This window comes from Urocitellus parryii, chromosome 8 (genome assembly GCF_045843805.1).
Source record: "Urocitellus parryii isolate mUroPar1 chromosome 8, mUroPar1.hap1, whole genome shotgun sequence".
Lineage (NCBI taxonomy): Eukaryota > Metazoa > Chordata > Mammalia > Rodentia > Sciuridae > Urocitellus > Urocitellus parryii.
In genome coordinates this window covers 107,625,185-107,639,758 of record NC_135538.1, presented here as the reverse complement: position 1 = coordinate 107,639,758, position 14,574 = coordinate 107,625,185, and the positions used below count along the sequence as shown (strand labels likewise).

General features: G+C 36.4%; 1 protein-coding gene across 2 annotated transcripts in view; it reads left to right on the top strand.

The window, feature by feature from the left end:
* Polh (DNA polymerase eta) overlaps positions 1 to 14,574 on the top strand; it is a 36,226-nt gene that overhangs the window by 7,341 nt on the left and 14,311 nt on the right. For both annotated transcript variants that reach the window (XM_026383583.2, XM_026383584.2), the window contains exons 4-9: positions 1,460 to 1,677; positions 8,801 to 8,970; positions 10,738 to 10,841; positions 12,705 to 12,824; positions 13,394 to 13,517; positions 14,257 to 14,322. In XM_026383583.2, coding sequence (XP_026239368.1) covers positions 1,460 to 1,677; positions 8,801 to 8,970; positions 10,738 to 10,841; positions 12,705 to 12,824; positions 13,394 to 13,517; positions 14,257 to 14,322 — 802 coding nt within the window. The remainder of the gene's footprint in view (positions 1 to 1,459; positions 1,678 to 8,800; positions 8,971 to 10,737; positions 10,842 to 12,704; positions 12,825 to 13,393; positions 13,518 to 14,256; positions 14,323 to 14,574) is intronic.

Here is a 14,574-nt window from a genome sequence, read left to right as displayed (position 1 = left end):
CAAAGTGTAATTTCCTTGAAATATGTATTGTTGACTTCAAAGTGTAATTTGGAAAAGCCACATTCCACCAAATTTAAATGTGATCATTTACTTTTGAAATTTATCAAGTAATGAAAAATGGCCAATTTAAAAGTTTAGGAGAAAGATCTGTACAGATCAGAGAGTTAATAAGAACTGAAATTTTAAAAATATTTTGATTTGTTGTGTGGTACTGGAGATTAAACCCAAGAGTGTTCTACCGCTTAATTATATTCCCCCAGCCTTTATGATGTATATTTTTTTCTTTTGGTACTGGGGATTGAACCATTGAGCAATATCCCCATATTTCCCAGTCCTTTCTTTTTTTGTGGTGGGGTAGTTACCAGGGAATTGAACTCAGGGACACTGACCACTGAGCCACATCCCCAGCCTTATTTTGTATCACTGAGATGTGATTTTTTTTTGTATTTTGTATCACTGAGATGCTTTGTGCCTCAGCCTCCTGAGTTACTGGGATTACAGGCATTCACTACTGTGCCTGCTCCTTTCTTAGAGACAGGGTCTTGCTGAGTTTCTGAGGCTGGCCTTGAACTTGCAATTCTCCAGCCTCAACGTCTTGAGTTGCTGGGATTACAAGTGAGTTCCACTATACCCAGCTGCTTATGGTTTAAATAGAAGATATATGATAAATTTGGTATCCCCTTTGGAAGGTTGTCTGTCTCCCAGATGTATCACCAGATTCAAGGCACTTACCTTTAACTTGATAATTTGAATGTTAGTATTTGCAGAAGTGATTTTATTAGTGTGTGTGTATAGTGATGAGCAACTGCAATACTGACTGAAATAAAAGTCTGTATGTTAGTTTATTAATTTTTAGTTAGAAATGCTATCCTAAGAAGGACCAGCTACTCTAGTATGTTCAGTTTAATTTTCCCTGTAGGTTACCTCTTATTTGAAGACAGAATTAGAAGCAAAAGACTTCATGAAATATGTGAAAATAATAAAAGAAATAGATGATTGTAGTAAAATATTTTCTACTGTGAGCCATTTTTTCCTTTTTAGAGAAATCCTTGTAATGTAGAAAAGTACATGCTTATATATATACATACATATATACATATATATTTAGTTGTAGATGGACATAATACCTTTATTTGATTTATTTACTTTTATGTGGTGCTAAGGATTGAACCTAGTGCCTCACAACATGCTAGGCAAGTTCTTTACCACTGAGCCACAACCCCAGCCCTAAGTTTGCGCTTTCTATCTTGGTTTGCACAAAAAAATGTTTACCTCCATGGTTCTTCTTTTTCTTCTGTCATGCACTTGCCATTGACTCCATTTAGTTGGGTTACTGTTTATTCTTTGTTAAGCCAGTTGTCTCTTTATTATATTCATTTTGAGCGGGAGAGGATGGGCCCTGACAGTCTCCAGGTCACCTCTATTTATTGTCTACACATATGATCCTTACACTTTATAGGTACCGGGAAGCCAGTGTTGAAGTGATGGAGGTAATGTCTCGTTTTGCTGTGATTGAACGTGCTAGCATCGATGAAGCTTATGTAGATCTGACCAGTGCTGTACAAGAGAAACTACAAAAGCTACAAGGTCATCCTATCTCAGCTGATTTGTTGCCAACCACTTACATTGAAGGTTTGCCCCAAGATCTTACAACAACTAAAGAGACTGTTCAGAAAGGTACTTCCATAGCATCATTATTGCTTCTGCTTCCTGCCTTTGGAACCTGCTTTGCTTGGTCATGCTGATTCTTCTTGGAATGATTGAAAGGAAATCAAATATATCCTGAATGAATTACAAGGACTCGTGTGGAAGGATATACAGATTCTCTTATCTTTCCAGGTATATGCGTTTTGAGACGCTGGAAAATTACATGAAAATAAATACTTCCTTAGATACAACTAAGATGGGTTAGTGTTACTAATAGAAGGCTGACTGAGCACTTCCTTCATCTTCAAGTTAATTTATATTATTATAACTTAGTTTCTTGGTTTCTTGATTTGTAAGCAGGGTGAATTTTTGTTTTGTTTTGCCCCTTCTTTGTTATTGAGGATTGAACCCAAGAGTGCTTTACCATTGAACTACCTACCCAGCCCTTTTTTATTTTATTTTGAGACAGGGTCTCACTAAGTTGCTGAGGCTGACTTTGAACTTGGGATCCTCTTGCCTCAGCCTCCCAGATTGCTGGAATTATAGGTGTACACCACTGCACCTAGTCAAGGTGAGCTCTTTTAGGAGAGACCTCCAAGTATAGGAAGTTGAGCCATTCAAACTTCTAATCAGTTTCTATCACTTTATCATCAGTAGTGTGCAATGTTGTTCTTGTTTTACTTTACTACTTTTCTCCTTTGTAGTGTTTACCCTGTCGTCCCCCCCCCAGTGATGTATTTGATACATCTTAGATATGTGTATACCTTAATAAATTATACAGTATCATTTAATGCATGTGCTTTTTAATTACAAGATGATATTGTACTATTATAGATTTCATTTTTAAAAATTTTTTCTTTCAGTGGTGATTTTATTAACGTTATTCATATGGCTGTATTTATAGGTAATTGGTGGCTTTTACCTGCAGCATAATCCATGGTGTGGATCCACCATGTTTACAGACCCCTCTCTCTAGTGATAATTCATTGGTTGTTCCAGAGACCCTAATGTTAGTATAATGAATGTCCTTACCCTCTTTAGACCTATGTAAAAGTTTCTCTGGGGAATGTTTGCAGGAGTGGACTAAGAAATCATAGGGTATACACATAAACCTAGTATCACCAAGTACTGCCAGAATACTGCCCAGCATCACTGTCACAGTTTACATTCCTCTTGGCGCATTACAAGAGTCCTGTTTCCCTCATATTGTCCCCAATAACTCATATTGTTTTGTTTCCTTCATATTGTTACCAGTAATGTTTAAAAATATTTGCTAAGGTGGTAACTATGAAGTGCTATTTTGTGTATTTTGTTTTGCTTTAATAAACACTTCTCTGATTACTAATTGAGTTTTGAGCATCTCTTCATGTACTTGTTAGTCAACTGAGTTGCTAATTTTGTGATTTGTTTGCTTTTTTTTTTATTGAATTTCCTGCCATTTATTTAGTTTTCGATTTGCAAGAGGTCCTTGTATATCCTAGTTATTAGACTCTTGCCCATTTTTGACATTGCACATATCCTCTACCAAGTTTGTCATCCATGTATTAATTTTATTTATGCTATACTTTGTTAAAACCAAAATTTTTAAGTCTGTCAATTCTTCATGTTATGATTTATGCATTTTGAATCTCGTTTCAGAAATCATTTCTATCAGAATTTTGCAAAGACTTTCTCTGCTTTTTCTTCTGTTTGCCTTATAGTTATTTTTAGTTTAACTTTTTTAAGATGGGAGACTCCTTAATTCTTAGAGTAAGCAAGTTTTTCCAACATTTATTTCTCAATTCATTATTAACTTTCTATATATGATTGAGCCTTATTCTGAAGTATTTCATTAGCTTGTATGCTGCTGAACCAGGAACATATTTATTTTTATTACTGATGTCTAATAGTATGTCTTAATATTTGATAAGAATTCTTTCTGCTTTGATTTTCAAAATTAACTTAGCTATTTATGCCACTCTATTGTTCAGAATGAATTTTAAAATACGCAAGTTGAACTCCTCAAAACATCTTTATTGAATTTACATTTTTAGATAAGTTTTTATTTATTTTTTTTATATTCTATGGTGCTGGGGTCAAACCCTAGTATAACATTTCAATAAAGTTATACATTTTATAATAATCAGACCAGGATAATTGGCATATATTTTACTTCAATCGTTTATCAGTTTTGTTTCAGGAAAAATTCGCTAGCTATTTTGAAATATAAAATCAATTATATAGTTATGTTACTGTGCTATAGAATGTTGAAGTTATTCTTTCCAACCAACTGTACCCTGGACCCATTAACTGTCCTTTCTCCATGCATTTCTTCTGTACTCTTCTGAGTCTCTGGTAACCACTATTCTGCTTTCTACTTCTTAATATCTTTCCACTTCTTTTTAGCATTTACATATTACTAACAACATGTGATATTTGTCTTTTTGTAACTACTTAGTTCACTTAACATAATGTCCTCCAGGCTCATTTATGTTGCCACAAAGAATATCTTGAGCAACTATCTATCTCAAGATACTCTTCAGTTTATTTAGATGCTTTATTGTATTAACTTTCACATTTAGATATATGATGGTGTGCATATAGTGTGAGTAGGGATCAAGATTCTTTTATTATTATGAATATCTATTATATCTTTACTAAGGCTTAACTCTTCTATAAATGTCTTGTGCATTCATTTGTTATATTCCTAGATGACTGAAAGTTTTTACTGCTATTGCAATTTTGTATATTTTCTATTATATTTTCTACTTGGCTGTTGATGTGTAAGGCAATGATAAAAAGTTTTTGGATTTTTTTTTTTTTTTTTTTTTTGATACTGGGGATTGAACCCAGTGTTGCTTAATCCCTGAGCCACATCCCCAATCCTTTTTATTTTTTATTTTGAGACAGGGTTTTGCTAAGTTGCTTAGGGCCTCACTAAGTTTCTGAGGCTGGCCTTGGACTTGCAATCCTCCTGCCTCAGCTTTCCGAGTCACTGGAATTACAGGTATATGCCACCATGCCCAGCTGATAAATGATTTTTTTAATATTTATTTTTTTAGTTATAGTTTGACATATAATACCTTTATTTTATTTATTTTTATGTGGTGCTGAGGATTGAACCCAGGGTCTCGCATGTGCTAGGCAAGCACTTTACCACCGAGCCACAACCCCAGCCCCATGATAAATGATATATAAAATTTATTGTTTTAGTTGTAGATGGACATAATACCTTTATTTATGTGGTGCTGAGCCTCACACGTGCTAGGCAAGTGTTTTACCACTGAGCCCCAGCCCCAAATGATTTTTTTTTTTTTTTTGGTGGTGCTAGGGATTGAACCCAGGGCCTTGTGCATGCAAGGCAAATACTCTACCAACTGAACTATATTTCCAGCCTCTAAGTGATTTTTTTTAATATTTATTTTTTAGTTGTAGTTGGACACAATACCTTTATTTTTTCATTTATTTTTATGTGGTGCTGAGGATCAAACCCATGGTCTCGTGTGCGTTAGGCGAGCGCTCTACCACTGAGCCACAACCCCAGCGCCCCCCACCCCGCAAGTGATTTTTTTAAATAAGTTCATCTTTATTTACCTCATCTAACAAAAACTTGAAAAATACTCTGTATGAAGTGCTTTAATAAAGTTCACATAAAAGTTAAAAATGTTTTCTTAGACTAGAATAAAATTAGGACAATAAAAACTCAAAGTTTGTGGTACATTAGACTATGATAATTTTAGATTCTAGATCTAAGAATTTGCATAACAGTGGAATATTTTATTTTATTTAGTCAGATGATGCAAGTAGAATTCAGTTGGATTTCCCAGGGCAAAGAATTCTGTACCAGGAGGCTTTTCAGGGGTGTCTGTATCTTTTTTACTAGACATTTTCTAGTTGTTTTTTTTTTTTTAAGTTGTAGTTGGTAAATATATTTATTTATTTTTATGTGGCTCTAAGGATCAAATCCAGTACCTCTCACATGCAAGGCAAGTGCTCTACCACTGAGCCACAGCCCCAGCGTAGTACTTTTGATAATAGCTATCGTCGCAATACCTTTCATTTTTAACATAGTTTGTATGTTTGTTTTTTACTTTTTTTAACCTTTATTTTATTTATTTTTGTGTGGTGCTGAGGATCGAACCTAGGGCCTTGCACATGCTAGGTGTGCGCTCTACCGCTGAGCCACAACCCCAGCCCTGTAATAGTTTTGAACTACTATTTTGTAATATAATTTTTATTCAGAAGAGCTCTTTTCATTAAAACCTTTGAATGTTGAACATAAACCAAAAGGAAACTAGGCACAAATCTGTGGCAAGTTAACTTGTTGGGGGAACTGTAAGGCAATCTGTTATTACTTGAAGAAACAGTACAGATTTCTGTAGAAAAAGCTCTTGGAGTTACAATGGTGAGTGAATGTTCCAGAGGTTGTATGTTTTAAGATATGAGAAATCACAACTACTTGGGAGGCTGAGGCAGGAGAATCAAATTCAAGGCCAGCCTGGGTATCTTAGCCAGACCCTGTCTCAAAAAATTTTAAAAGAGGGTGTGGCTGTGGGTGTAAATTAAGGTAGAGGATCTGGTAAGCGCATGAAAGGCCCCAGGTTCAATCCATAATACCAACAAGGAAAATATAAAAAAGAAATCTGAATCAAATAGTGTGAGTTGCAGTGGATATACGAGATTTTTAAGTAGGCCTGGATGGCTTCATAATGGGAAACAATAAAAAGGAGCCAATATTTGTATTTTAACCCTATATTAGAAATGGGTGGTTGGTTGGAAGAATCTCTGAGGTGGAAGATATAGATTTTTAGGTTTTCTTTTTTATGTATGTGGGGAGAGGGTGTACTTGGGTGTGAATCCAGGTCTTCACAAGTTATGTCTCCAGCCCTTTAAAAATTTTTATTTGAGACATGGTCTGCCCAGGCTTGCCTTGAACTTTTCATCTTCATCTTCCTACCCCAGCCTTCCACATACCTGGGATTACAGTACGTGCTACTATACTTGATAAGTTTGCTTTTAGGGCTGGGAATATAGCTCAGTTAGTAGTGTGCTTGACTTGCACGCACAAGGCCCTGGGTTCAATTCCCAGCACTGCCAAAAAAAAAAAAAAGTTTGCTTTTAGTTTAGTTTGAAGTTCTGTATAATAAAAATTTCAAGAAGTTATTCTGTAGGGAGGCAGAGATAAGGGATTAGAATTTATGTGTGTTTGCAATAGAAAGATGTGCATGTACTCATAAGCAAGTTGAACCATAAGACAGTTATGAGTTTACCAAAAGGAAATGTGTGTACAAAGAAGAGAATGTAGTTCAGTATTCATGATTATGGGAAATATCTTACAATCCAATTTACAACTATTCATAATTCACAGGCATGAAAGAACTAGAGACATACTAAATATGGACTTACTGGTTTAAGAAGGCAGTAATAAGGTAGGAACAAGGCAAGAAAATATACTTAAAGTACTTGGAGGGGCTAGAAGTATAGCCTAGTGATAGAGTGCAAACTTAGCATGTACAAAACCCTGTGTTTGATCCCCAGTACCACATTTAAAGGAAAAAAAAAGTATCTTAGAGGGGCTGCGATTGTAGCTTAGTGGTGGAGCACTTGCCTATGCGAGGCACTGGGTTGGTCCTCAGCACCACATAAAAATAAATAAATGAAATAAAGGTATTGTGTCCATCTACAACTAAAAAATTAAAATACATAAAAAAAGTATCTTGCAGCAGTAAATGTTCACATATAGAGAGATGAGGAAGATGAGTATGTTGAAAGATAGCTATTAATGATTATCGCATTCTTCGCAACTAAAACACTCCAGGTGAACTGGGCTGTACGAAATAATCAGACAAGAGACAGAGATACCTTTTTATCTGGGGTCCTGTGACAGCTTCTCAGACCTTAAGGCCCACTGAAAGACAGAGGGCCACCACCTGCTGAACTCTTTTATTGAGGAGAAGCCATTCAAATGAGGCCAGGGGTCAGGTTTCAGGAGTCTAGCTTCCTGATGTCTCCTGTCATCAGGTTGACTGACATCTAGGAAGGCCACACCCAAAGGCAGAGCAAGAGAAGGGGACACACTAAGGACGTTTCCATGGAACATTCTATCTCAAACAGGGCAAAGGGGTACTATCACAAAGGAACAGGTGAGCATAGCTCAATCTATGGGGTGACACGCCTACGTCTGAAAACGCATCCTCAACCTCCAGGACCTGGGCAATGTCACTATGTAGTATGTAGAGACGGTCAAAGCCTCTCCGCTCAGGGAAGGAGAATGCGAATCATTCAGAATGGCTGCCTCCTACAAATGACTACTCCTTTCACTTTGCTGGCATGTCGTAAGAAAACCTTACATATATATAAATTATCTGAAATCCAAGCATTTCTGCATGAAATACTGCAATTGAAAATAGTCACATATTGCTTCAGGACGTGGATATGTTCAGAGAAATGCATGGTTGAGTGATATCATTGTTGTTTAAACATCATAGGATGTACTTATACAAACCTAGATTGTAGCCATGCTTAATAGTGCACACCTATGATCCCAGCAACTTAGGAGGCTGAAGCAGGAAGATCACAAGTTTGAGGCTAGTCTCAACAACTTAGACCCTGTCTGAAAAAAAATTAAGAGGGCTCAGCACAGTGGCACACACCTGTAATCCCAGCAACTCTGGAGGCTGAGGTAGGGAGATGGTAAGTTTGAGACCTGCCTCAGCAACTTAGCAAGGCTCTGTCTCAAAATAAAAAATAGAAAGGGCTGGGGATATAGCTCAGTGACAAAGTATGCTTCTGGGTTCAATTCCAAGTTCCTAACAACAACAAAACCTAGATTGTATATAGGATATATGGTATGTGTATAGTTTATTGACTGAATGTTATAATTGCCCATGACTGAAAATAGCATTTTTTATTATTTTTTAATTGTCTAAATGTAGGCTGGGAACTGTGGCATATTCCTGTAATCCCAGCTATGCAGGAGGCTAAGGCAAGAGGATTGCAAGTTAGAGGCTAGCCTTGGCAATGTGGCAACATTCTCAAAAAAATAAAAAGGGGAGGGGTGGGGACTCAGTTTGTAGAGTGCTTGCCTTGCATGCAAAAGCCCTGGGTTCAATAGTATCATACACACATAAAAACAAATAAAATATCTAAAAGTGACTTCATTTTTCCCCCCCAGAGGAAATACGAAAACAAGGCTTACTTCAGTGGCTGGATTCTCTTCAGATTGATGACATCACATCTCCAGACCTACAGCTCACTGTGGGGGCAGTGATTGTGGAGGAAATGAGAGCAGCCATAGAAATGCAAACTGGTTTTCAGTGCTCAGCTGGAATTTCACACAATAAGGTGAAAGTGAATCATAGATTTCAAAGAAAAACTATTTATTTATTTGGTACTGGGGATTAAACCCAGAAGTCCTTTACCACTGAGTGAGTTATATCCCTAACCCTTCTTATTTTTTGTTTTTTAGGACAGGGTCTCACTAAATTACTTAGGGCCTTGCTTATGTTGTTGAGGCTGGCCTCAAACTTGAGATCCTCCTGCCTCAGCTGCCTGAACTCGATATCTTCAGTTGAGTACAGACAGGATAGATATAAGTGGGATATTTAAATTCTTACCCATATACTTTGGAATGAGTTTTTATGTAAAATTCTTGTTGAGGCCCAAATAAAAGTATATTAAGTATATTTTAATGGTGATTTACATTGCATTTATGTTTAATTAAAGCAGGGTAAAAAATTATAGAAAAATGCTTACTTATAAAATTATATCTAAAGTGGTTTCTTAATGACTGAGCTATCTTTGGAAGGGAGGAGGCTAGTCTTGAACTTTTATGTATCAACCTATTTTATTTTTCACTTGTCAAACATTTTTCTATTATCTCATTTTCTTGGGGGAGTTGCTTGGGAATGTTATGCTTTTGCCTATCCCCCCTTTTATAATAGGAATGATAAGATAAATCCAATAGTAAAATTTTATTAATTTGGACCACTATTTTAATTTAGGGAACACAGGCAATTCTCAATAATCCAGGGGCCGAATAACTAATTTTCTGATGAACTGAGTAAAGTATAGTGAGAGCATAGACTTTCATACCCTTCTGACCAAGACTCAATAGTTGGGCAGTAGTTGATATCCCTGGTTGCTGCTCTCTCCCCCACCTCTAATGGGAGAATAGTTGTTAAACTGCCCAGAATTATTTTTTGTTTTTCTGGTTAGATGGAGGTGGGGGGGGCAGTATTTTCAATGTAATTTAAACCAGACTAAATGTTGTCTAATAGAAGTTCCTAAATAATTTCTGTAATGCAGTTAAAGAATGATTTTATATAAATTATAATTTGCATAAGGATACCACTGAACTGTGTTACTATTTGAAGAGTTCTCAAGGATTTAAATGTAAATTTTTTCATTTTTAAGTGTTTTTGCTCTTAGAGGATAAATTTGAGCCCAATCTCTATCACAGATACTAAATTATGGTAATCTGTATTAAATTTAGGAACCAAAACCATTAGGTAGGGTAAAACATTTTATTTTAGCATTTTCATATGGATACACTGAGAAATATATCTATCTTACTTGAGCTTCTTCTGTAGCTTCCCTGGGTTTTAAACCTCTTAAAGTAGGAAGACTTTTCAAATGTGGTGGTGCTTGCCTATAATCCCAATGACTCATGAGGCTGAGACAGGAGGATCACAAGTTTGAGGCCAGCCTTAGCAAATTACAAAACCTTGTCTCAAAAAATAAAAAGGGCTGGGGATGTACCTCAGTGGTAAAACACCCCTGGATTCTATCTCCATTAAAACCCTTCCCACACCCCTCCCCCAAAAGTGGGAAGATCTCAAAGAATAGATGGAGGCGGAAAAATGACTAGGGGAAAACTGAGAATGGAAGAGATATAGGAAGAATAATGAGGTTAATAATAATAATGGTTCATGTTTTCCACTGAGGATGTTGTAGAACATGAAGTTTTAGAGATTTCTTGAGTTTCTTTTTTTATTTTGTTCTTAATGTGGAATCATTAGTTTACAGCCCCTGTACTGCCTCTATGTGTGTATCTTAATTTCCACCAACTCTGCACAGGTGAGTTGACAGTCCTGATTTCCATGTTTCCAGGTCCTGGCAAAACTGGCCTGTGGACTAAACAAGCCCAACCGCCAGACGGTGGTCTCACATGGATCCGTCCCACAGCTCTTCAACCAAATGCCTATTCGCAAAATGTAAGTATTTAGGGAACACCTTAAATTTCACACATACTCAAGAGAAGATGCTCTCTGGTTGTAATTTTTTAGTCCTATAAAGTATCTGAGCAGGGAAAATAGGTACCAGGCTATTAGAAGGAAGACAACACAAACAATTAAAATGTTGAAGCACAGTGAGACTTCTTTTTTCTTAAGAGAGAGAGAATTTTTTAATATTTATTTTTTAGTTTTCGGTGGACATACATCTTTATTTTATTTTTATGTGGTGCTGAGGATTGAACCCAGCGCCCCGCACATGCCAGGTGAGCGTGCTACCGCTTGAGCCACATCCCCAGCCCAAGACTTTTTCTTTTATTTTTGTTTTTACTGGGGATTAAATCCAGGGTGCCCTATCACTGAGCTACATTACCAGTCCCTTTTCTTTCTTTCTTTTTTTTTTTTTTTTTTTTTTGTGGTGCTGGGGATTGAACCCAGGGTCTTGTGCATGCTAGGCAAGCACTCTACCAACTGAGCTATATCTCCAGCCCTACCAGTCCCTTTCCTAATTTTTATTTTTAGACACCTGAGGCTGGCCTTGAACTTATAATTCTCTTTTGCCTCAGCCTCCCAAGTAGCTAGAATTATAGGTGTGTGCCACCATGCCTGGCTCTGAAACTTTTTTCTTAATGAATTTTCAATTCTGGATGATCTGTGATAGTCCTATTTTTAAAAAAGATGAACTGAGTTTTAGCTATATTTTTAACTTCCTTCTAGATGTTTTTTTTATTCAAGTCTATTTCTATGTTCCAAAAAAAATTTTTTTTACTTGTTTTCTCTCCTCTAATATCAAATAAGGTGTTCAGAGCTATTGAATTGCCCCCCAACTAGTTATGAAAGAAGACAATTCAAAAGAATAACCAAGTTGTGTGTACCAATTATGTGTTATTGACAAGGGCTTATAATGTTGTTGAAGAGCACACACAAAAAAAGAAAGTAATCAGAAGGATTTATGAACAGGGCATGCAATTTTGCTTTCAGGTTGGCAAATATGGAGAGTCAGCCAAGAATAGTAAATAAAACAGCACTGATTTGGAGAATATTTGTAGCACAAGGAGGGGAGAAAGTGGAAGATATTTTCAGTGAACTAAGATGTGAACTAGTTAATATTGATGTGAACACAGGTAATGGAAACAGACTCAAAAATTAGGTTAAGACAGATTATAGAGTACTTCAAAGGCCAGGATGGAGAATTTTGACTGTATTCTTAAGTATAAAATGGTTTTATACGGACATGGTGGTGCACATCAAATAAAAGGAACTAGGGATTGGGTTTGTAATTTTAAGCCTCAAGTAGGACAGTAGATTTTTTTTTTTTTTTTGGACAGTAGATCTTGGACAGCTGAAATTTTTATATATAATTGGCTTATTGCCTAATCAATAACTACTCTTTTGCTTATGCTCTTATTAATCTTCCCCCTAGATCTGAACCTGGAAGAGTATCTGAATTCTCAGAGTCATCTAGTCTGATGCTAGAAAACTAAGAGAGTATAGGACTAGGGCTAGGATATGGCTCAGTGATTAAACCCCTAGGTTTAATTCCCAATACCCCCCAAAAAAATGTTTAAAAAAGAGTATATAGGATTAATATGTGCTCTCATTTTCTCTGAGTTATTTGTTTTTGTTTTTGTTTGAGACAAGTTCTCACTAAGTTTCTGAGGCTGGCTGCAAACTTGTGATCCTCCTGCCTCAGCCTCCGGAGTCACTGTGATTAAAGGCATGAGCCATGGTGCCTAGCTTCTCTGAACTTTTTGAAGAGCTATTTACAGTATCAGAATTCTTATGTTTGCTGTTAACTAGATATTTATGATCTGATCTGTAAATTCTTTTTTCCCTCGTTGTCAGCCGTAGTCTTGGAGGAAAGCTAGGAGCCTCTGTCATTGAAATTCTAGGGGTAGAATACATGGGTGAACTGACCCAGTTCACTGAATCCCAGCTCCAGAGTCATTTTGGAGAAAAGAATGGGTAAGTGATTCATAATATTTTTTAATCTTTATGGAAATGCTAAGTTCAAATATAGAACCACTTAGTAAAATCTATATCTATCTTTAGTTCAACATTTATTCCTTGAGGCAGTTTCACTAGTTGGTTATTTTTGCTTTAAAATACTACATGAGGCCAGGTGTGGTGATGCACGCCTGTAATCCCAGGGGCTTAGGAGGCTGAGGCAGGAAGATTACAAGTTCCAGGCCAGCCTCAACAATTTAGTGAGCCCTAAGCAATTTAGCGAGACTCTGTCTCAAAATTTTAAAAAAGTAAAAAGGACTGAGGATGTGGCTCTATGGTTAAGCATTCCTGGGTTAAATCCCCAGTACCCCCCCACCCCCAAAAAAATTAGGTGAGGCTCTCCTTCTCAATATATTGCAGTGGGATTAATTTGAGAGAGCTGGAGTTCTCTCAGAGAGGTCAAGTACACTTAAATTTTGGACATTTTTCCTTTTTTTATGAAAAGGATAAAAAGGTAATATAGGTGTTTAGATTAAATAAGAATAATAATTTATTATCATCTTAAATGTTTTTATTGTTTTTATTAGGTCTTGGCTCTATGCCATGTGCCGAGGAATTGAACATGATCCAGTTAAGCCCAGGCAACTACCCAAAACCATTGGCTGTAGCAAGAATTTCCCAGGAAAAACAGCTCTGGCTACTCGGGAACAGGTAAGCAGGCATTCTTGATAGAAAATTGCCTCTTTTAAGAGGTAGTGGGTAGATTTTATTTGCTATGTAATCTTTAGCCAGTTAAATGGAAACTTTATAAAGTCTGAAGGAAAAAGGAAGCTTGTGTTCTATTTTGATATTAGTTTAACTTGGGATTTATTACTTGTTTCCATTTCTTCCATCTAAAAAAAGAATAAAATGGAACTGACCAAATTAAATAGAGTTTCTCATTTTTTGGTAGATGGAAACTTGGAAAACCTAGGATATTGTGCCTCAAGTAGGTCTTTTTTTCAATGCTTGGACATACATGAAATTCATTATACCATGCCAGCAGGAAAAGAAAATGAAAATCTTGAACTTAGAGAATACTGAGAAGATTTCTATAATCTGCTTATGGGGGAGGCATTGGTATACAATTCCATTTGGGTTAAAACTGAACAAATCCTGGCTGGGATTGTGGCTCAGCAGTAGAGTGCTTGCCTAGCACGTGCAAGGCCCTGGGTTCTATTCTCAGCACTACAAAAACATAAGTAAGGGTATTGTCTACAACTAAAAAAATAAATAAATGTTTTTAAAAAAAACTGAACAAATCCACTGTCTAGTTCTATAATAGACCTGGAATATTCAATTTTTGCAGTGCTGAAGATTGAATCCAGGGCCTTGTGCATGCTAGGCAAGTGCTTTACCCCAACCTCCTTGAGTATTTAAAAGAAGGATTAAAGTTTTAATACTTTTCTAGGTACAATGGTGGCTTTTGCAGTTAGCCCAAGAACTTGAAGAAAGACTGACCAAAGACCGAAATGATGTAAGATTTTCTTTCTTTATTCCTAGAGTAGGCTTTGGGATTTAAATCAGCTTCTCCTTCCTTTTGGAATAGAAACAAAGTTAGAAAAAAATATCAGCCTAGAAAATTTTAAGAAATCTTTTACCTTCTCTTAACATAGGCCCATAAAACTCAACTTGATCTTGAAAAGCCTAGTTCTGTGAACATAAGACCTAACTCTGCCCTGGTCTCTCTCATTATCATTTGCCTCTATGTTTTTAGATTTTCTTATCA